This window comes from Oncorhynchus gorbuscha, linkage group LG23 (genome assembly GCF_021184085.1).
Source record: "Oncorhynchus gorbuscha isolate QuinsamMale2020 ecotype Even-year linkage group LG23, OgorEven_v1.0, whole genome shotgun sequence".
Lineage (NCBI taxonomy): Eukaryota > Metazoa > Chordata > Actinopteri > Salmoniformes > Salmonidae > Oncorhynchus > Oncorhynchus gorbuscha.
The window spans coordinates 62,152,273-62,173,751 of NC_060195.1; the positions used below are offsets into that span (position 1 = coordinate 62,152,273).

The 21,479-nt window shown below is 44.1% G+C and overlaps 1 protein-coding gene across 1 annotated transcript in view; it reads right to left on the reverse strand.

Moving 5' to 3' along the window:
• Positions 1-21,479, reverse strand: part of LOC124010710 (fibronectin type III domain-containing protein 3B-like) — a 187,474-nt gene that overhangs the window by 72,201 nt on the left and 93,794 nt on the right. The window contains 4 exon segments of the mRNA XM_046323359.1: positions 523-647; positions 1,740-1,793; positions 3,464-3,605; positions 3,708-3,820. Of these exon segments, the coding sequence (XP_046179315.1) occupies positions 523-647; positions 1,740-1,793; positions 3,464-3,605; positions 3,708-3,820 (434 nt within the window).

Consider the following 21,479-nt stretch of genomic DNA (forward strand, 5'->3'; position numbering starts at 1 on the left):
GACAGAGAGATGGAGAGAACGACAGAGAGATTGATAGAGAACGACAGAGAGATTGATAGAGAACGACAGAGAGATTGATAGAGAACGACAGAGAGATTGATAGAGAACGACAGAGAGATTGAGAGAAAGACAGAGAGATAGAGAGAGATAGAGAGAGAACGACAGAGAGATAGAGAGAGAACGACAGAGAGATAGATAGAGAACGACAGAGAGATAGATAGAGAACGACAGAGAGATAGAGAGAACGACAGAGAGATAGAGAGAGAACGACAGAGAGATAGAGAGAGAACGACAGAGAGATAGAGAGAGAACGACAGAGATAGCGAGAACGACAGAGAGATAGCGAGAGAACAACAGAGAGATTGATAGAGAACGACAGAGAGATAGAGAGAACGACAGAGAGATTGATAGAGACATAGAAAGATATAGAGGAGGATAGACACAAAGAGGGAAAGCGGAAGATGTCACCTACCTTGTACAATGTAGTGTTATGCCATGCATATGTAGTCTTATAACACATACCTGGTGCCTATGTCGTTGTGAGCAGCCACTCTGAAGGTGTAGCCCACAGCAGGACACAGTCTGGTCAGCTTACAGTGTCTCTGGCTCCCAAAGTAACATTCTCTAAATACACTGTTCTTCTTTCCCTATGGAAGAGGGGGGATGAGAGGGGAGGAGGAGGGAGAGAGAGATGAGACTAGACTGCAATAATAATAATAATAATGACAACAGTAATATCATTTATTTGTCCGGCGCTGATATCATGATGTAATAACACAAATCTAGAACGAGGAGAGGAGAGAGAGGAGAGAGAAGAGGAGAGAGAGAAGAGGAGAGAGAGGTGAGGAAAGAAAGAGGAGAGAGGTGAGGAGAGAGAGAGGAGAGGAGAGGAGAGGAGAGGAGAGGAGAGAGAGAGAGAGAGAGAGAGAGAAGAGGAGAGAGAGGTGAGGAAAGAGAGGAGAGAGGTGAGGAGAGAAGAGGAGAGAGAGGTGAGGAAAGAGAGAGGAGAGAGGTGAGGGAGAGAGAGAGGAGAGGAGAGGAGAGGAGAGGAGAGGAGAGGAGAAGAGGAGAGAGAAGAGGAGAGAGAGGTGAGGAAAGAGAGGAGAGAGAGGAGAGGAGAGGAGGAGAGGAGAGGAGAGAAAGAGAGGAGAGAGGAAAGAGAGGAAAGAGAGGCGAGAGGAGAGAGGAGAGAGGGAGAGAGAGAGAGAGAGAGAGAGAGAGAGAGAGAGAGAGAGAGAGAGCGAGAGGAAAGTGAGAGGAGGGAAGAGAGGAGAGAGGGGAGAGAGGGAGAGAGAGGGAGAGAGAGAGAGAGAGAGAGAGAGAGAGAGAGAGAGAGAGAGAGAGAGAGAGAGAGAGAGAGAGAGAGAGAGAGAGAGAGAGAGAGAGGAGAGAGAGGAGAGAGAGAGGAGAGGGGAAAGAGAGGAGAGAGAGGAGAGGAGAGAGAGAGGAGAGGGGAAAGAGAGGAGAGGATAGAGAGAGAGGAGAGTGAGAGGAGAGGGGAAAGAGAGGAGAGAGAGGAGAGGAGAGGAGAGGAGAGGGGAAAGAGAGGAGCGAGAGGAGAGAGGAGAGAGAGGATAGAGAGAGGAGAGGGGAAAGAGAGGAGAGAGAGGAGAGGAGAGGAGAGGGGAAAGAGAGGAGCGAGAGGAGAGAGGAGAGAGAGAGGAGAGAGAGAGAGAGAGGGATTTTATGTACGTTTGAAATAGATGGTATATTATTAATAGTGCGTGTGTGTGTGGTACCTCGTCCCACTCAAGAAGGTAGTTTGTGATTTTGGATCCGTTGTCGATCGGAGGCTGGCGAGAGAAGAGAAGAATAAATAGGGCTGTCTGGAGAGTGTGTGAGTGTGTATGAGTGTGTGTGAGAGTGTGTGAGTGTGTATGAGTGTGTGTGAGAGTGTGTGTGTGTGAGTGTGTGTGAGTGTGTATGTGAGTGTGTATGTGTGAGTGTGTGTGTGTGTGTGTGTGTGTGTGTGTGTGTGTGTGTGTGTGTGTGTGTGTGTGTGTGTGTGTGTGTGTGTGTGTGTGTGTGTGTGTGTGTGTGTGTGTGTGTGTGTGTGTGTGTGCTCGCGCGTGGGTGCGTGATGAGGAGAGGAGGATGAACTGGGGCTGTCACAGAGAGGAAATGGCCTGTGTGTTTTCATTAGTCTGACCTCATATCCTGTCTGAGTGAGTGATGTCACTCTCCACGCCGCCCTTACGCCGTGACAGAACCCAAGACAGAATATCACCGACAGATCTATCTATATAGAGGTGAGAATGAGAGTGCCATCTATCCTGACCAACCCCCTCTCAGAATGACATTGAGAAGGACTGGACAGCGATGTCATAAAACACCAGGAAGCAGATCTTCCCTGAGAGCAAAATAGAACCCAGATTCTCTGCTCTCGTCCCTGAAGTGTGCACTCATTCACTCCCCTGTCTCTGAAGTGTGCACTCATTCACTCCCCTGTCTCTGAAGTGTGCACTCATTCACTCCCCTGTCTCTGAAGTGTGCACTCATTCACTCCCCTGTCTCTGAAGTGTGCACTCATTCACTAGCCTGTCTCTGAAGTGTGCACTCATTCACTAGCCTGTCTCTGAAGTGTGCACTCATTCACTCCCCTGTCTCTGAAGTGTGCACTCATTCACTCCCCTGTCTCTGAAGTGTGCACTCATTCACTCCCCTGTCTCTGAAGTGTGCACTCATTCACTCCCCTGTCTCTGAAGTGTGCACTCATTCACTAGCCTGTCTCTGAAGTGTGCACTCATTCACTAGCCTGTCTCTGAAGTGTGCACTCATTCACTAGCCTGTCTCATTGCACTCATTCACCCCTGTCTCTGAAGTGTGCACTCATTCACTCCCCTGTCTCTGAAGTGTGCACTCATTCACTCTCCCCTGTCTCTGAAGTGTGCACTCATTCACAGCCTGTCTCTGAAGTGTGCACTCATTCACTAGCCTGTCTCTGAAGTGTGCACTCATTCACTCCCCTGTCTCTGCACTCATTCTCCCCTGTCTCTGAAGTGTGCACTCATTCACTCCCTGTCTCATTCACTCATTCCCTGTCTCTGAAGTGTGCACTCATTCACTCCCCTGTCTCTGAAGTGTGCACTCATTCACTCCCTGTCTCTGAAGTGTGCACTCATTCACTCCCCTGTCTCTGAAGTGTGCACTCATTCACTCCCCTGTCTCTGAAGTGTGCACTCATTCACTCCCCTGTCTCTGAAGTGTGCACTCATTCACTCGCCCTGATGGATCTAAAATAGACTGGATGGGGGGGGCACTTTTGGTACAAGCGTAAACAATCGGGAAGTCCAATGAAATGAACTAAAAGTGTGTGTGTGTGTGTGTGTGTGTGTGTGTGTGTGTGTGTGTGTGTGTGTGTGTGTGTGTGTGTGTGTGTGTGTGTGTGTGTGTGTGTGTGTGTGTGTGTGTGTGTGTGTGTGTGTGTGTGTGTGTGTGTGTGTGTGTGTGTGTGTGTGTGTACCTTCCACTGTAGTGTGAGTGTGCTCTTGGTGCGGTGAGACAGTTTGGGGGGGAAGGGCAGGTCGGGGGGGCAGGTGTGGGTTGTGAACGACCCCGTCTCCGAACACACACCCCTCAAGTTAGAGTTACACACAGCGCTGACTCTGAAACACACACACAAACATTAATAATCACATTTATTAACACAATAGCAAAGAAGTGGTGAAAAAGTGTGTGTGTTGCTGACGGAAGGTGTGTGTTCTTACCGTACGTGGTAGTCTGAAGCTGGCCTCAGGTCTTTTAGATGGCACTCCAACTCCTCTCCACTACACACACACACACACACACACACACACACACACACACACACACACACACACACACACACACACACACACACACACACACACACACACACACACACACACACACACACACACACACACACACACACACACACACACACACACACACACACACACGTAATTTACACTTGAGATGAAAGTGAGCTGTTTATGTTTGCGTCAGTTGTTCTTCAAAGTCTGGAACATTCATACACAAGTCATATACACACCTGAGTTAGGTGTGTTTTACCTGCTAGTCAGGATCAGAGATAGGTGTGTTTTACCTGCTAGTCAGGATCAGAGATAGGTGTGTTTTACCTGCTAGTCAGGATCAGAGATAGGTGTGTTTTACCTGCTAGCCAGGATCAGAGATAGGTGTGTTTTACCTGCTAGTCAGGATCAGAGATAGGTGTGTTTTACCTGCTAGTCAGGATCAGAGATAGGTGTGTTTTACCTGCTAGCCAGGATCAGAGATAGGTGTGTTTTACCTGCTAGTCAGGATCAGAGATAGGTGTGTTTTACCTGCTAGTCAGGATCAGAGATAGGTGTGTTTTACCTGCTAGTCAGGATTCAGAGATAGGTGTGTTTTACCTGCTAGTCAGGATCAGAGATAGGTGTGTTTTACCTGCTAGTCAGGATTCAGAGATAGGTGTGTTTTACCTGCTAGTCAGGATCAGAGATAGGTGTGTTTTACCTGCTAGTCAGGATCAGAGATAGGTGTGTTTTACCTGCTAGTCAGGATTCAGAGATAGGTGTGTTTTACCTGCTAGTCAGGATCAGAGATAGGTGTGTTTTACCTGCTAGTCAGGATTCAGAGATAGGTGTGTTTTACCTGCTAGTCAGGATCAGATATAGGTGTGTTTTACATACTAGCCAGGATTCAGAGATAGGTGTGTTTTACCTGCTAGTTAGGATTCAGAGATAGGTGTGTTTTACATACTGGCCAGGATCAGAGATAGGTGTGTTTTACCTGCTAGTCAGGATCAGAGTTAGGTGTGTTTTACCTGCTAGTTAGGATCAGAGATAGGTGTGTTTTACCTGCTAGTCAGGATCAGAGTTAGGTGTGTTTTACCTGCTAGTCAGGATCAGAGATAGGTGTGTTTTACCTGCTAGTCAGGATCAGAGATAGGTGTGTTTTACCTACTAGCCAGGATCAGAGATAGGTGTGTTTTACCTACTAGCCAGGATCAGAGTTAGGTGTGTTTTACCTGCTAGTCAGGATTCAGAGATAGGTGTGTTTTACATACTAGCCAGGATCAGAGTTCGTGTGTTTTACCTGCTAGTCAGGATTCAGAGATAGGTGTGTTTTACCTGCTAGTCAGGATCAGAGTTAGGTGTGTTTTACATACTAGCCAGGATCAGAGTTAGGTGTGTTTTACCTGCTAGTCAGGATTCAGAGATAGGTGTGTTTTACATACTAGCCAGGATCAGAGTTAGGTGTGTTTTACCTGCTAGTCAGGATTCAGAGATAGGTGTGTTTTACATACTAGCCAGGATCAGAGTTAGGTGTGTTTTACCTGCTAGTCAGGATCAGAGATAGGTGTGTTTTACCTGCTAGCCAGGATCAGAGATAGGTGTGTTTTACCTGCTAGTGAGGATTCAGAGATAGGTGTGTTTTACCTGCTAGTTAGGATCAGAGATAGGTGTGTTTTACCTGCTAGTCAGGATCAGAGATAGGTGTGTTTTACCTGCTAGTCAGGATCAGAGATAGGTGTGTTTTACCTGCTAGTCAGGATTCAGAGATAAGTGTGTTTTACCTGCTAGTCAGGATCAGAGTTAGGTGTGTTTTACATACTAGCCAGGATCAGAGTTAGGTGTGTTTTACCTGCTAGTCAGGATCAGAGATAGGTGTGTTTTACCTGCTAGTCAGGATTCAGAGATAGGTGTGTTTTACATACTAGCCAGGATCAGAGATAGGTGTGTTTTACCTGCTAGTCAGGATTCAGAGATAGGTGTGTTTTACATACTAGCCAGGATCAGAGTTAGGTGTGTTTTACCTGCTAGTCAGGATTCAGAGATAGGTGTGTTTTACATACTAGCCAGGATCAGAGTTAGGTGTGTTTTACCTGCTAGTGAGGATTCAGAGATAGGTGTGTTTTACCTGCTAGTTAGGATCAGAGATAGGTGTGTTTTACCTGCTAGTCAGGATCAGAGATAGGTGTGTTTTACCTGCTAGTCAGGATCAGAGATAGGTGTGTTTTACCTGCTAGTCAGGATTCAGAGATAAGTGTGTTTTACATACTAGCCAGGATCAGAGTTAGGTGTGTTTTACCTGCTAGTCAGGATCAGAGTTAGGTGTGTTTTACCTACTAGCCAGGATCAGAGTTAGGTGTGTTTTACCTGCTAGTCAGGATTCAGAGATAGGTGTGTTTTACATACTAGCCAGGATCAGAGTTAGGTGTGTTTTACCTGCTAGTCAGGATCAGAGATAGGTGTGTTTTACCTGCTAGCCAGGATCAGAGATAGGTGTGTTTTACCTGCTAGTGAGGATTCAGAGATAGGTGTGTTTTACCTGCTAGTTAGGATCAGAGATAGGTGTGTTTTACCTGCTAGTCAGGATCAGAGATAGGTGTGTTTTACCTGCTAGTCAGGATCAGAGATAGGTGTGTTTTACCTGCTAGTCAGGATTCAGAGATAAGTGTGTTTTACCTGCTAGTCAGGATCAGAGTTAGGTGTGTTTTACATACTAGCCAGGATCAGAGTTAGGTGTGTTTTACCTGCTAGTCAGGATCAGAGATAGGTGTGTTTTACCTGCTAGTCAGGATTCAGAGATAGGTGTGTTTTACATACTAGCCAGGATCAGAGATAGGTGTGTTTTACCTGCTAGTCAGGATTCAGAGATAGGTGTGTTTTACATACTAGCCAGGATCAGAGTTAGGTGTGTTTTACCTGCTAGTCAGGATTCAGAGATAGGTGTGTTTTACATACTAGCCAGGATCAGAGTTAGGTGTGTTTTACCTGCTAGTGAGGATTCAGAGATAGGTGTGTTTTACCTGCTAGTTAGGATCAGAGATAGGTGTGTTTTACCTGCTAGTCAGGATCAGAGATAGGTGTGTTTTACCTGCTAGTCAGGATCAGAGATAGGTGTGTTTTACCTGCTAGTCAGGATTCAGAGATAAGTGTGTTTTACATACTAGCCAGGATCAGAGTTAGGTGTGTTTTACCTGCTAGTCAGGATCAGAGTTAGGTGTGTTTTACCTACTAGCCAGGATCAGAGTTAGGTGTGTTTTACCTGCTAGTCAGGATCAGAGTTAGGTGTGTTTTATCTACTAGCCAGGATTCAGAGATAGGTGTGTTTTACCTGCTAGTCAGGATTCAGAGTAAGGTGTGTTTTACCTGCTAGTCAGGATTCAGAGATAGGTGTGTTTTACATACTAGCCAGGATCAGAGTTAGGTGTGTTTTACCTGCTAGTCAGGATTCAGAGTAAGGTGTGTTTTACCTGCTAGTCAGGATTCAGAGATAGGTGTGTTTTACATACTAGCCAGGATCAGAGTTAGGTGTGTTTTACCTGCTAGTCAGGATTCAGAGATAGGTGTGTTTTACCTGCTAGTCAGGATCAGAGTTAGGTGTGTTTTACCTGCTAGTCAGGATTCAGAGATAGGTGTGTTTTACCTGCTAGTCAGGATCAGATATAGGTGTGTTTTACATACTAGCCAGGATTCAGAGATAGGTGTGTTTTACCTGCTAGTTAGGATTCAGAGATAGGTGTGTTTTACATACTGGCCAGGATCAGAGATAGGTGTGTTTTACCTGCTAGTCAGGATCAGAGTTAGGTGTGTTTTACCTGCTAGTTAGGATCAGAGATAGGTGTGTTTTACCTGCTAGTCAGGATCAGAGTTAGGTGTGTTTTACCTGCTAGTCAGGATCAGAGATAGGTGTGTTTTACCTGCTAGTCAGGATCAGAGATAGGTGTGTTTTACCTACTAGCCAGGATCAGAGATAGGTGTGTTTTACCTACTAGCCAGGATCAGAGTTAGGTGTGTTTTACCTGCTAGTCAGGATTCAGAGATAGGTGTGTTTTACATACTAGCCAGGATCAGAGTTCGTGTGTTTTACCTGCTAGTCAGGATTCAGAGATAGGTGTGTTTTACCTGCTAGTCAGGATCAGAGTTAGGTGTGTTTTACATACTAGCCAGGATCAGAGTTAGGTGTGTTTTACCTGCTAGTCAGGATTCAGAGATAGGTGTGTTTTACATACTAGCCAGGATCAGAGTTAGGTGTGTTTTACCTGCTAGTCAGGATTCAGAGATAGGTGTGTTTTACATACTAGCCAGGATCAGAGTTAGGTGTGTTTTACCTGCTAGTCAGGATCAGAGATAGGTGTGTTTTACCTGCTAGCCAGGATCAGAGATAGGTGTGTTTTACCTGCTAGTGAGGATTCAGAGATAGGTGTGTTTTACCTGCTAGTTAGGATCAGAGATAGGTGTGTTTTACCTGCTAGTCAGGATCAGAGATAGGTGTGTTTTACCTGCTAGTCAGGATCAGAGATAGGTGTGTTTTACCTGCTAGTCAGGATTCAGAGATAAGTGTGTTTTACCTGCTAGTCAGGATCAGAGTTAGGTGTGTTTTACATACTAGCCAGGATCAGAGTTAGGTGTGTTTTACCTGCTAGTCAGGATCAGAGATAGGTGTGTTTTACCTGCTAGTCAGGATTCAGAGATAGGTGTGTTTTACATACTAGCCAGGATCAGAGATAGGTGTGTTTTACCTGCTAGTCAGGATTCAGAGATAGGTGTGTTTTACATACTAGCCAGGATCAGAGTTAGGTGTGTTTTACCTGCTAGTCAGGATTCAGAGATAGGTGTGTTTTACATACTAGCCAGGATCAGAGTTAGGTGTGTTTTACCTGCTAGTGAGGATTCAGAGATAGGTGTGTTTTACCTGCTAGTTAGGATCAGAGATAGGTGTGTTTTACCTGCTAGTCAGGATCAGAGATAGGTGTGTTTTACCTGCTAGTCAGGATCAGAGATAGGTGTGTTTTACCTGCTAGTCAGGATTCAGAGATAAGTGTGTTTTACATACTAGCCAGGATCAGAGTTAGGTGTGTTTTACCTGCTAGTCAGGATCAGAGTTAGGTGTGTTTTACCTACTAGCCAGGATCAGAGTTAGGTGTGTTTTACCTGCTAGTCAGGATCAGAGTTAGGTGTGTTTTATCTACTAGCCAGGATTCAGAGATAGGTGTGTTTTACCTGCTAGTCAGGATTCAGAGTAAGGTGTGTTTTACCTGCTAGTCAGGATTCAGAGATAGGTGTGTTTTACATACTAGCCAGGATCAGAGTTAGGTGTGTTTTACCTGCTAGTCAGGATTCAGAGTAAGGTGTGTTTTACCTGCTAGTCAGGATTCAGAGATAGGTGTGTTTTACATACTAGCCAGGATCAGAGTTAGGTGTGTTTTACCTGCTAGTCAGGATTCAGAGATAGGTGTGTTTTACCTGCTAGTCAGGATCAGAGTTAGGTGTGTTTTACATACTAGCCAGGATCAGAGTTAGGTGTGTTTTACCTGCTAGTCAGGATCAGAGATAGGTGTGTTTTGCCTGCTAGTCAGGATTCAGAGATAGGTGTGTTTTACCTGCTAGCCAGGATCAGAGATAGGTGTGTTTTACCTGCTAGTGAGGATTCAGAGATAGGTGTGTTTTACCTGCTAGTTAGGATCAGAGATAGGTGTGTTTTACCTGCTAGTCAGGATCAGAGTTAGGTGTGTTTTACCTACTAGTCAGGATTCAGAGATAGGTGTGTTTTACCTGCTAGTGAGGATCAGAGATAGGTGTGTTTTACCTGCTAGTCAGGATCAGAGATAGGTGTGTTTTACCTGCTAGTCAGGATCAGAGATAGGTGTGTTTTACCTGCTAGCCAGGATCAGAGATAGGTGTGTTTTACCTGCTAGTCAGGATCAGAGATAGGTGTGTTTTACCTGCTAGTCAGGATCAGAGATAGGTGTGTTTTACCTGCTAGCCAGGATCAGAGATAGGTGTGTTTTACCTGCTAGTCAGGATCAGAGATAGGTGTGTTTTACCTGCTAGTCAGGATCAGAGATAGGTGTGTTTTACCTGCTAGTCAGGATTCAGAGATAGGTGTGTTTTACCTGCTAGTCAGGATCAGAGATAGGTGTGTTTTACCTGCTAGTCAGGATTCAGAGATAGGTGTGTTTTACCTGCTAGTCAGGATCAGAGATAGGTGTGTTTTACCTGCTAGTCAGGATCAGAGATAGGTGTGTTTTACCTGCTAGTCAGGATTCAGAGATAGGTGTGTTTTACCTGCTAGTCAGGATCAGAGATAGGTGTGTTTTACCTGCTAGTCAGGATTCAGAGATAGGTGTGTTTTACCTGCTAGTCAGGATCAGATATAGGTGTGTTTTACATACTAGCCAGGATTCAGAGATAGGTGTGTTTTACCTGCTAGTTAGGATTCAGAGATAGGTGTGTTTTACATACTGGCCAGGATCAGAGATAGGTGTGTTTTACCTGCTAGTCAGGATCAGCGTTAGGTGTGATTTACCTGCTAGTTAGGATCAGAGATAGGTGTGTTTTACCTGCTAGTCAGGATCAGAGATAGGTGTGTTTTACCTGCTAGTCAGGATCAGAGATAGGTGTGTTTTACCTACTAGCCAGGATCAGAGATAGGTGTGTTTTACCTACTAGCCAGGATCAGAGTTAGGTGTGTTTTACCTGCTAGTCAGGATTCAGAGATAGGTGTGTTTTACATACTAGCCAGGATCAGAGTTCGTGTGTTTTACCTGCTAGTTAGGATCAGAGTTAGGTGTGTTTTACCTGCTAGTCAGGATTCAGAGATAGGTGTGTTTTACATACTAGCCAGGATCAGAGTTAGGTGTGTTTTACCTGCTAGTCAGGATTCAGAGTAAGGTGTGTTTTACCTGCTAGTCAGGATTCAGAGATAGGTGTGTTTTACATACTAGCCAGGATCAGAGTTAGGTGTGTTTTACCTGCTAGTCAGGATTCAGAGATAGGTGTGTTTTACCTGCTAGTCAGGATCAGAGTTAGGTGTGTTTTACATACTAGCCAGGATCAGAGTTAGGTGTGTTTTACCTGCTAGTCAGGATTCAGAGATAGGTGTGTTTTACATACTAGCCAGGATCAGAGTTAGGTGTGTTTTACCTGCTAGTCAGGATTCAGAGATAGGTGTGTTTTACATACTAGCCAGGATCAGAGTTAGGTGTGTTTTACCTGCTAGTCAGGATCAGAGATAGTGTGTGTTTTACCTGCTAGCCAGGATCAGAGATAGGTGTGTTTTACCTGCTAGTGAGGATTCAGAGATAGGTGTGTTTTACCTGCTAGTTAGGATCAGAGATAGGTGTGTTTTACCTGCTAGTCAGGATCAGAGATAGGTGTGTTTTACCTGCTAGTCAGGATCAGAGATAGGTGTGTTTTACCTGCTAGTCAGGATTCAGAGATAAGTGTGTTTTACCTGCTAGTCAGGATCAGAGTTAGGTGTGTTTTACATACTAGCCAGGATCAGAGTTAGGTGTGTTTTACCTGCTAGTCAGGATCAGAGATAGGTGTGTTTTACCTGCTAGTCAGGATTCAGAGATAGGTGTGTTTTACATACTAGCCAGGATCAGAGATAGGTGTGTTTTACCTGCTAGTCAGGATTCAGAGATAGGTGTGTTTTACATACTAGCCAGGATCAGAGTTAGGTGTGTTTTACCTGCTAGTCAGGATTCAGAGATAGGTGTGTTTTACATACTAGCCAGGATCAGAGTTAGGTGTGTTTTACCTGCTAGTCAGGATCAGAGATAGGTGTGTTTTACCTGCTAGCCAGGATCAGAGATAGGTGTGTTTTACCTGCTAGTGAGGATTCAGAGATAGGTGTGTTTTACCTGCTAGTTAGGATCAGAGATAGGTGTGTTTTACCTGCTAGTCAGGATCAGAGATAGGTGTGTTTCACCTGCTAGTCAGGATCAGAGTTAGGTGTGTTTTACCTGCTAGTCAGGATTCAGAGATAGGTGTGTTTTACCTGCTAGTCAGGATTCAGAGTAAGGTGTGTTTTACCTGCTAGTCAGGATTCAGAGATAGGTGTGTTTTACATACTAGCCAGGATCAGAGTTAGGTGTGTTTTACCTGCTAGTCAGGATTCAGAGTAAGGTGTGTTTTACCTGCTAGTCAGGATTCAGAGATAGGTGTGTTTTACATACTAGCCAGGATCAATCAGAGTTAGGTGTGTTTTACCTGCTAGTCAGGATTCAGAGATAGGTGTGTTTTACCTGCTAGTCAGGATCAGAGTTAGGTGTGTTTTACATACTAGCCAGGATCAGAGTTAGGTGTGTTTTACCTGCTAGTCAGGATCAGAGATAGGTGTGTTTTGCCTGCTAGTCAGGATTCAGAGATAGGTGTGTTTTACATACTAGCCAGGATCAGAGATAGGTGTGTTTTACCTGCTAGTCAGGATTCAGAGATAGGTGTGTTTTACATACTAGCCAGGATCAGAGTTAGGTGTGTTTTACCTGCTAGTCAGGATTCAGAGATAGGTGTGTTTTACATACTAGCCAGGATCAGAGTTAGGTGTGTTTTACCTGCTAGTCAGGATCAGAGATAGGTGTGTTTTACCTGCTAGCCAGGATCAGAGATAGGTGTGTTTTACCTGCTAGTGAGGATTCAGAGATAGGTGTGTTTTACCTGCTAGTTAGGATCAGAGATAGGTGTGTTTTACCTGCTAGTCAGGATCAGAGATAGGTGTGTTTTACCTGCTAGTCAGGATCAGAGTTAGGTGTGTTTTACATACTAGCCAGGATCAGAGTTAGGTGTGTTTTACCTGCTAGTCAGGATCAGAGATAGGTGTGTTTTACCTGCTAGTCAGGATTCAGAGATAGGTGTGTTTTACATACTAGCCAGGATCAGAGATAGGTGTGTTTTACCTGCTAGTCAGGATTCAGAGATAGGTGTGTTTTACATACTAGCCAGGATCAGAGTTAGGTGTGTTTTACCTGCTAGTCAGGATTCAGAGATAGGTGTGTTTTACATACTAGCCAGGATCAGAGTTAGGTGTGTTTTACCTGCTAGTCAGGATCAGAGATAGGTGTGTTTTACCTGCTAGCCAGGATCAGAGATAGGTGTGTTTTACCTGCTAGTGAGGATTCAGAGATAGGTGTGTTTTACCTGCTAGTTAGGATCAGAGATAGGTGTGTTTTACCTGCTAGTCAGGATCAGAGATAGGTGTGTTTTACCTGCTAGTCAGGATCAGAGTTAGGTGTGTTTTACCTACTAGCCAGGATTCAGAGATAGGTGTGTTTTACCTGCTAGTCAGGATTCAGAGTAAGGTGTGTTTTACCTGCTAGTCAGGATTCAGAGATAGGTGTGTTTTACATACTAGCCAGGATCAGAGTTAGGTGTGTTTTACCTGCTAGTCAGGATTCAGAGTAAGGTGTGTTTTACCTGCTAGTCAGGATTCAGAGATAGGTGTGTTTTACATACTAGCCAGGATCAGAGTTAGGTGTGTTTTACCTGCTAGTCAGGATTCAGAGATAGGTGTGTTTTACCTGCTAGTCAGGATCAGAGTTAGGTGTGTTTTACATACTAGCCAGGATCAGAGTTAGGTGTGTTTTACCTGCTAGTCAGGATCAGAGATAGGTGTGTTTTGCCTGCTAGTCAGGATTCAGAGATAGGTGTGTTTTACATACTAGCCAGGATCAGAGATAGGTGTGTTTTACCTGCTAGTCAGGATTCAGAGATAGGTGTGTTTTACATACTAGCCAGGATCAGAGTTAGGTGTGTTTTACCTGCTAGTCAGGATCAGAGATAGGTGTGTTTTACCTGCTAGTCAGGATTCAGAGATAGGTGTGTTTTACATACTAGCCAGGATCAGAGATAGGTGTGTTTTACCTGCTAGTCAGGATTCAGAGATAGGTGTGTTTTACATACTAGCCAGGATCAGAGTTAGGTGTGTTTTACCTGCTAGTCAGGATTCAGAGATAGGTGTGTTTTACATACTAGCCAGGATCAGAGTTAGGTGTGTTTTACCTGCTAGTCAGGATCAGAGATAGGTGTGTTTTACCTGCTAGCCAGGATCAGAGATAGGTGTGTTTTACCTGCTAGTGAGGATTCAGAGATAGGTGTGTTTTACCTGCTAGTTAGGATCAGAGATAGGTGTGTTTTACCTGCTAGTCAGGATCAGAGATAGGTGTGTTTTACCTGCTAGTCAGGATCAGAGTTAGGTGTGTTTTACCTGCTAGTCAGGATTCAGAGATAGGTGTGTTTTACCTGCTAGTCAGGATTCAGAGTAGGGTGTGTTTTACCTGCTAGTCAGGATTCAGAGATAGGTGTGTTTTACATACTAGCCAGGATCAGAGTTAGGTGTGTTTTACCTGCTAGTCAGGATTCAGAGATAGGTGTGTTTTACATACTAGCCAGGATCAGAGTTAGGTGTGTTTTACCTGCTAGTCAGGATCAGAGATAGGTGTGTTTTACCTGCTAGCCAGGATCAGAGATAGGTGTGTTTTACCTGCTAGTGAGGATTCAGAGATAGGTGTGTTTTACCTGCTAGTTAGGATCAGAGATAGGTGTGTTTTACCTGCTAGTCAGGATCAGAGATAGGTGTGTTTTACCTGCTAGTCAGGATCAGAGTTAGGTGTGTTTTACATACTAGCCAGGATCAGAGTTAGGTGTGTTTTACCTGCTAGTCAGGATCAGAGATAGGTGTGTTTTACCTGCTAGTCAGGATTCAGAGATAGGTGTGTTTTACATACTAGCCAGGATCAGAGATAGGTGTGTTTTACCTGCTAGTCAGGATTCAGAGATAGGTGTGTTTTACATACTAGCCAGGATCAGAGTTAGGTGTGTTTTACCTGCTAGTCAGGATTCAGAGATAGGTGTGTTTTACATACTAGCCAGGATCAGAGTTAGGTGTGTTTTACCTGCTAGTCAGGATCAGAGATAGGTGTGTTTTACCTGCTAGCCAGGATCAGAGATAGGTGTGTTTTACCTGCTAGTGAGGATTCAGAGATAGGTGTGTTTTACCTGCTAGTTAGGATCAGAGATAGGTGTGTTTTACCTGCTAGTCAGGATCAGAGATAGGTGTGTTTTACCTGCTAGTCAGGATCAGAGTTAGGTGTGTTTTACCTACTAGCCAGGATTCAGAGATAGGTGTGTTTTACCTGCTAGTCAGGATTCAGAGTAAGGTGTGTTTTACCTGCTAGTCAGGATTCAGAGATAGGTGTGTTTTACATACTAGCCAGGATCAGAGTTAGGTGTGTTTTACCTGCTAGTCAGGATTCAGAGTAAGGTGTGTTTTACCTGCTAGTCAGGATTCAGAGATAGGTGTGTTTTACATACTAGCCAGGATCAGAGTTAGGTGTGTTTTACCTGCTAGTCAGGATTCAGAGATAGGTGTGTTTTACCTGCTAGTCAGGATCAGAGTTAGGTGTGTTTTACATACTAGCCAGGATCAGAGTTAGGTGTGTTTTACCTGCTAGTCAGGATCAGAGATAGGTGTGTTTTGCCTGCTAGTCAGGATTCAGAGATAGGTGTGTTTTACATACTAGCCAGGATCAGAGATAGGTGTGTTTTACCTGCTAGTCAGGATTCAGAGATAGGTGTGTTTTACATACTAGCCAGGATCAGAGTTAGGTGTGTTTTACCTGCTAGTCAGGATTCAGAGATAGGTGTGTTTTACATACTAGCCAGGATCAGAGTTAGGTGTGTTTTACCTGCTAGTCAGGATCAGAGATAGGTGTGTTTTACCTGCTAGCCAGGATCAGAGATAGGTGTGTTTTACCTGCTAGTGAGGATTCAGAGATAGGTGTGTTTTACCTGCTAGTTAGGATCAGAGATAGGTGTGTTTTACCTGCTAGTCAGGATCAGAGATAGGTGTGTTTTACCTGCTAGTCAGGATCAGAGTTAGGTGTGTTTTACCTACTAGTCAGGATTCAGAGATAGGTGTGTTTTACCTGCTAGTGAGGATCAGAGATAGGTGTGTTTTACCTGCTAGTCAGGATCAGAGATAGGTGTGTTTTACCTGCTAGTCAGGATTCAGAGATAGGTGTGTTTTACCTGCTAGTCAGGATCAGAGTTAGGTGTGTTTTACCTGCTAGTCAGGATCAGAGATAGGTGTGTTTTACCTGCTAGTCAGGATCAGAGATAGGTGTGTTTTACCTGCTAGTCAGGATTCAGAGATAGGTGTGTTTTACATACTAGCCAGGATCAGAGTTAGGTGTGTTTTACCTGCTAGTCAGGATCAGAGATAGGTGTGTTTTACCTGCTAGCCAGGATCAGAGATAGGTGTGTTTTACCTGCTAGTCAGGATCAGAGTTAGGTGTGTTTTACATACTAGCCAGGATCAGAGATAGGTGTGTTTTACCTGCTAGTCAAGATCAGAGATAGGTGTGTTTTACATACTAGCCAGGATCAGAGTTAGGTGTGTTTTACCTGCTAGTCAGGATTCAGAGATAGGTGTGTTTTACCTGCTAGTCAGGATCAGAGTTAGGTGTGTTTTACCTGCTAGTTAGGATCAGAGATAGGTGTGTTTTACCTGCTAGTCAGGATCAGAGATAGGTGTGTTTTACCTGCTAGTCAGGATCAGAGATAGGTGTGTTTTACCTGCTAGTCAGGATCAGAGTTAGGTGTGTTTTACCTGCTAGTTAGGATCAGAGATAGGTGTGTTTTACCTGCTAGTCAGGATCAGATATAGGTGTGTTTTACCTGCTAGTCAGGATCAGAGATAGGTGTGTTTTACCTGCTAGTCAAGATCAAATATAGGTGTGTTTTACATGCTAGCCAGGATCAGAGTTAGGTGTGTTTTACCTGCTGGTCAGGATTCAGAGATAGGTGTGTTTTACCTGCTAGTCAGGATCAGAGTTAGGTGTGTTTTACATACTAGCCAGGATCAGAGTTAGGTGTGTTTTACCTGCTAGTCAGGATCAGAGATAGGTGTGTTTTACCTGCTAGTCAGGATTCAGAGATAGGTGTGTTTTACATACTAGCCAGGATCAGAGATAGGTGTGTTTTACCTGCTAGTCAGGATTCAGAGATAGGTGTGTTTTACATACTAGCCAGGATCAGAGTTAGGTGTGTTTTACCTGCTAGTCAGGATTCAGAGATAGGTGTGTTTTACATACTAGCCAGGATCAGAGTTAGGTGTGTTTTACCTGCTAGTCAGGATCAGAGATAGGTGTGTTTTACCTGCTAGCCAGGATCAGAGATAGGTGTGTTTTACCTGCTAGTGAGGATTCAGAGATAGGTGTGTTTTACCTGCTAGTTAGGATCAGAGATAGGTGTGTTTTACCTGCTAGTCAGGATCAGAGATAGGTGTGTTTTACCTGCTAGTCAGGATCAGAGATAGGTGTGTTTTACCTGCTAGCCAGGATCAGAGATAGGTGTGTTTTACCTGCTAGTGAGGATTCAGAGATAGGTGTGTTTTACCTGCTAGTTAGGATCAGAGATAGGTGTGTTTTACCTGCTAGTCAGGATCAGAGATAGGTGTGTTTTACCTGCTAGTCAGGATCAGAGTTAGGTGTGTTTTACCTGCTAGTCAGGATTCAGAGATAGGTGTGTTTTACCTGCTAGTCAGGATTCAGAGTAAGGTGTGTTTTACCTGCTAGTCAGGATTCAGAGATAGGTGTGTTTTACATACTAGCCAGGATCAGAGTTAGGTGTGTTTTACCTGCTAGTCAGGATTCAGAGTAAGGTGTGTTTTACCTGCTAGTCAGGATTCAGAGATAGGTGTGTTTTACATACTAGCCAGGATCAATCAGAGTTAGGTGTGTTTTACCTGCTAGTCAGGATTCAGAGATAGGTGTGTTTTACCTGCTAGTCAGGATCAGAGTTAGGTGTGTTTTACATACTAGCCAGGATCAGAGTTAGGTGTGTTTTACCTGCTAGTCAGGATCAGAGATAGGTGTGTTTTGCCTGCTAGTCAGGATTCAGAGATAGGTGTGTTTTACATACTAGCCAGGATCAGAGATAGGTGTGTTTTACCTGCTAGTCAGGATTCAGAGATAGGTGTGTTTTACATACTAGCCAGGATCAGAGTTAGGTGTGTTTTACCTGCTAGTCAGGATTCAGAGATAGGTGTGTTTTACATACTAGCCAGGATCAGAGTTAGGTGTGTTTTACCTGCTAGTCAGGATCAGAGATAGGTGTGTTTTACCTGCTAGCCAGGATCAGAGATAGGTGTGTTTTACCTGCTAGTGAGGATTCAGAGATAGGTGTGTTTTACCTGCTAGTTAGGATCAGAGATAGGTGTGTTTTACCTGCTAGTCAGGATCAGAGATAGGTGTGTTTTACCTGCTAGTCAGGATCAGAGTTAGGTGTGTTTTACATACTAGCCAGGATCAGAGTTAGGTGTGTTTTACCTGCTAGTCAGGATCAGAGATAGGTGTGTTTTACCTGCTAGTCAGGATTCAGAGATAGGTGTGTTTTACATACTAGCCAGGATCAGAGATAGGTGTGTTTTACCTGCTAGTCAGGATTCAGAGATAGGTGTGTTTTACATACTAGCCAGGATCAGAGTTAGGTGTGTTTTACCTGCTAGTCAGGATTCAGAGATAGGTGTGTTTTACATACTAGCCAGGATCAGAGTTAGGTGTGTTTTACCTGCTAGTCAGGATCAGAGATAGGTGTGTTTTACCTGCTAGCCAGGATCAGAGATAGGTGTGTTTTACCTGCTAGTGAGGATTCAGAGATAGGTGTGTTTTACCTGCTAGTTAGGATCAGAGATAGGTGTGTTTTACCTGCTAGTCAGGATCAGAGATAGGTGTGTTTTACCTGCTAGTCAGGATCAGAGTTAGGTGTGTTTTACCTACTAGCCAGGATTCAGAGATAGGTGTGTTTTACCTGCTAGTCAGGATTCAGAGTAAGGTGTGTTTTACCTGCTAGTCAGGATTCAGAGATAGGTGTGTTTTACATACTAGCCAGGATCAGAGTTAGGTGTGTTTTACCTGCTAGTCAGGATTCAGAGTAAGGTGTGTTTTACCTGCTAGTCAGGATTCAGAGATAGGTGTGTTTTACATACTAGCCAGGATCAGAGTTAGGTGTGTTTTACCTGCTAGTCAGGATTCAGAGATAGGTGTGTTTTACCTGCTAGTCAGGATCAGAGTTAGGTGTGTTTTACATACTAGCCAGGATCAGAGTTAGGTGTGTTTTACCTGCTAGTCAGGATCAGAGATAGGTGTGTTTTGCCTGCTAGTCAGGATTCAGAGATAGGTGTGTTTTACATACTAGCCAGGATCAGAGATAGGTGTGTTTTACCTGCTAGTCAGGATTCAGAGATAGGTGTGTTTTACATACTAGCCAGGATCAGAGTTAGGTGTGTTTTACCTGCTAGTCAGGATCAGAGATAGGTGTGTTTTACCTGCTAGTCAGGATTCAGAGATAGGTGTGTTTTACATACTAGCCAGGATCAGAGATAGGTGTGTTTTACCTGCTAGTCAGGATTCAGAGATAGGTGTGTTTTACATACTAGCCAGGATCAGAGTTAGGTGTGTTTTACCTGCTAGTCAGGATTCAGAGATAGGTGTGTTTTACATACTAGCCAGGATCAGAGTTAGGTGTGTTTTACCTGCTAGTCAGGATCAGAGATAGGTGTGTTTTACCTGCTAGCCAGGATCAGAGATAGGTGTGTTTTACCTGCTAGTGAGGATTCAGAGATAGGTGTGTTTTACCTGCTAGTTAGGATCAGAGATAGGTGTGTTTTACCTGCTAGTCAGGATCAGAGATAGGTGTGTTTTACCTGCTAGTCAGGATCAGAGTTAGGTGTGTTTTACCTGCTAGTCAGGATTCAGAGATAGGTGTGTTTTACCTGCTAGTCAGGATTCAGAGTAAGGTGTGTTTTACCTGCTAGTCAGGATTCAGAGATAGGTGTGTTTTACATACTAGCCAGGATCAGAGTTAGGTGTGTTTTACCTGCTAGTCAGGATTCAGAGTAAGGTGTGTTTTACCTGCTAGTCAGGATTCAGAGATAGGTGTGTTTTACATACTAGCCAGGATCAATCAGAGTTAGGTGTGTTTTACCTGCTAGTCAGGATTCAGAGATAGGTGTGTTTTACCTGCTAGTCAGGATCAGAGTTAGGTGTGTTTTACATACTAGCCAGGATCAGAGTTAGGTGTGTTTTACCTGCTAGTCAGGATCAGAGATAGGTGTGTTTTGCCTGCTAGTCAGGATTCAGAGATAGGTGTGTTTTACATACTAGCCAGGATCAGAGATAGGTGTGTTTTACCTGCTAGTCAGGATTCAGAGATAGGTGTGTTTTACATACTAGCCAGGATCAGAGTTAGGTGTGTTTTACCTGCTAGTCAGGATTCAGAGATAGGTGTGTTTTACATACTAGCCAGGATCAGAGTTAGGTGTGTTTTACCTGCTAGTCAGGATCAGAGATAGGTGTGTTTTACCTGCTAGCCAGGATCAGAGATAGGTGTGTTTTACCTGCTAGTGAGGATTCAGAGATAGGTGTGTTTTACCTGCTAGTTAGGATCAGAGATAGGTGTGTTTTACCTGCTAGTCAGGATCAGAGATAGGTGTGTTTTACCTGCTAGTCAGGATCAGAGTTAGGTGTGTTTTACATACTAGCCAGGATCAGAGTTAGGTGTGTTTTACCTGCTAGTCAGGATCAGAGATAGGTGTGTTTTACCTGCTAGTCAGGATTCAGAGATAGGTGTGTTTTACATACTAGCCAGGATCAGAGATAGGTGTGTTTTACCTGCTAGTCAGGATTCAGAGATAGGTGTGTTTTACATACTAGCCAGGATCAGAGTTAGGTGTGTTTTACCTGCTAGTCAGGATTCAGAGATAGGTGTGTTTTACATACTAGCCAGGATCAGAGTTAGGTGTGTTTTACCTGCTAGTCAGGATCAGAGATAGGTGTGTTTTACCTGCTAGCCAGGATCAGAGATAGGTGTGTTTTACCTGCTAGTGAGGATTCAGAGATAGGTGTGTTTTACCTGCTAGTTAGGATCAGAGATAGGTGTGTTTTACCTGCTACTCAGGATCAGAGATAGGTGTGTTTTACCTGCTAGTCAGGATCAGAGTTAGGTGTGTTTTACCTACTAGCCAGGATTCAGAGATAGGTGTGTTTTACCTGCTAGTCAGGATTCAGAGTAAGGTGTGTTTTACCTGCTAGTCAGGATTCAGAGATAGGTGTGTTTTACATACTAGCCAGGATCAGAGTTAGGTGTGTTTTACCTGCTAGTCAGGATTCAGAGTAAGGTGTGTTTTACCTGCTAGTCAGGATTCAGAGATAGGTGTGTTTTACATACTAGCCAGGATCAGAGTTAGGTGTGTTTTACCTGCTAGTCAGGATTCAGAGATAGGTGTGTTTTACCTGCTAGTCAGGATCAGAGTTAGGTGTGTTTTACATACTAGCCAGGATCAGAGTTAGGTGTGTTTTACCTGCTAGTCAGGATCAGAGATAGGTGTGTTTTGCCTGCTAGTCAGGATTCAGAGATAGGTGTGTTTTACATACTAGCCAGGATCAGAGATAGGTGTGTTTTACCTGCTAGTCAGGATTCAGAGATAGGTGTGTTTTACATACTAGCCAGGATCAGAGTTAGGTGTGTTTTACCTGCTAGTCAGGATTCAGAGATAGGTGTGTTTTACATACTAGCCAGGATCAGAGTTAGGTGTGTTTTACCTGCTAGTCAGGATCAGAGATAGGTGTGTTTTACCTGCTAGCCAGGATCAGAGATAGGTGTGTTTTACCTGCTAGTGAGGATTCAGAGATAGGTGTGTTTTACCTGCTAGTTAGGATCAGA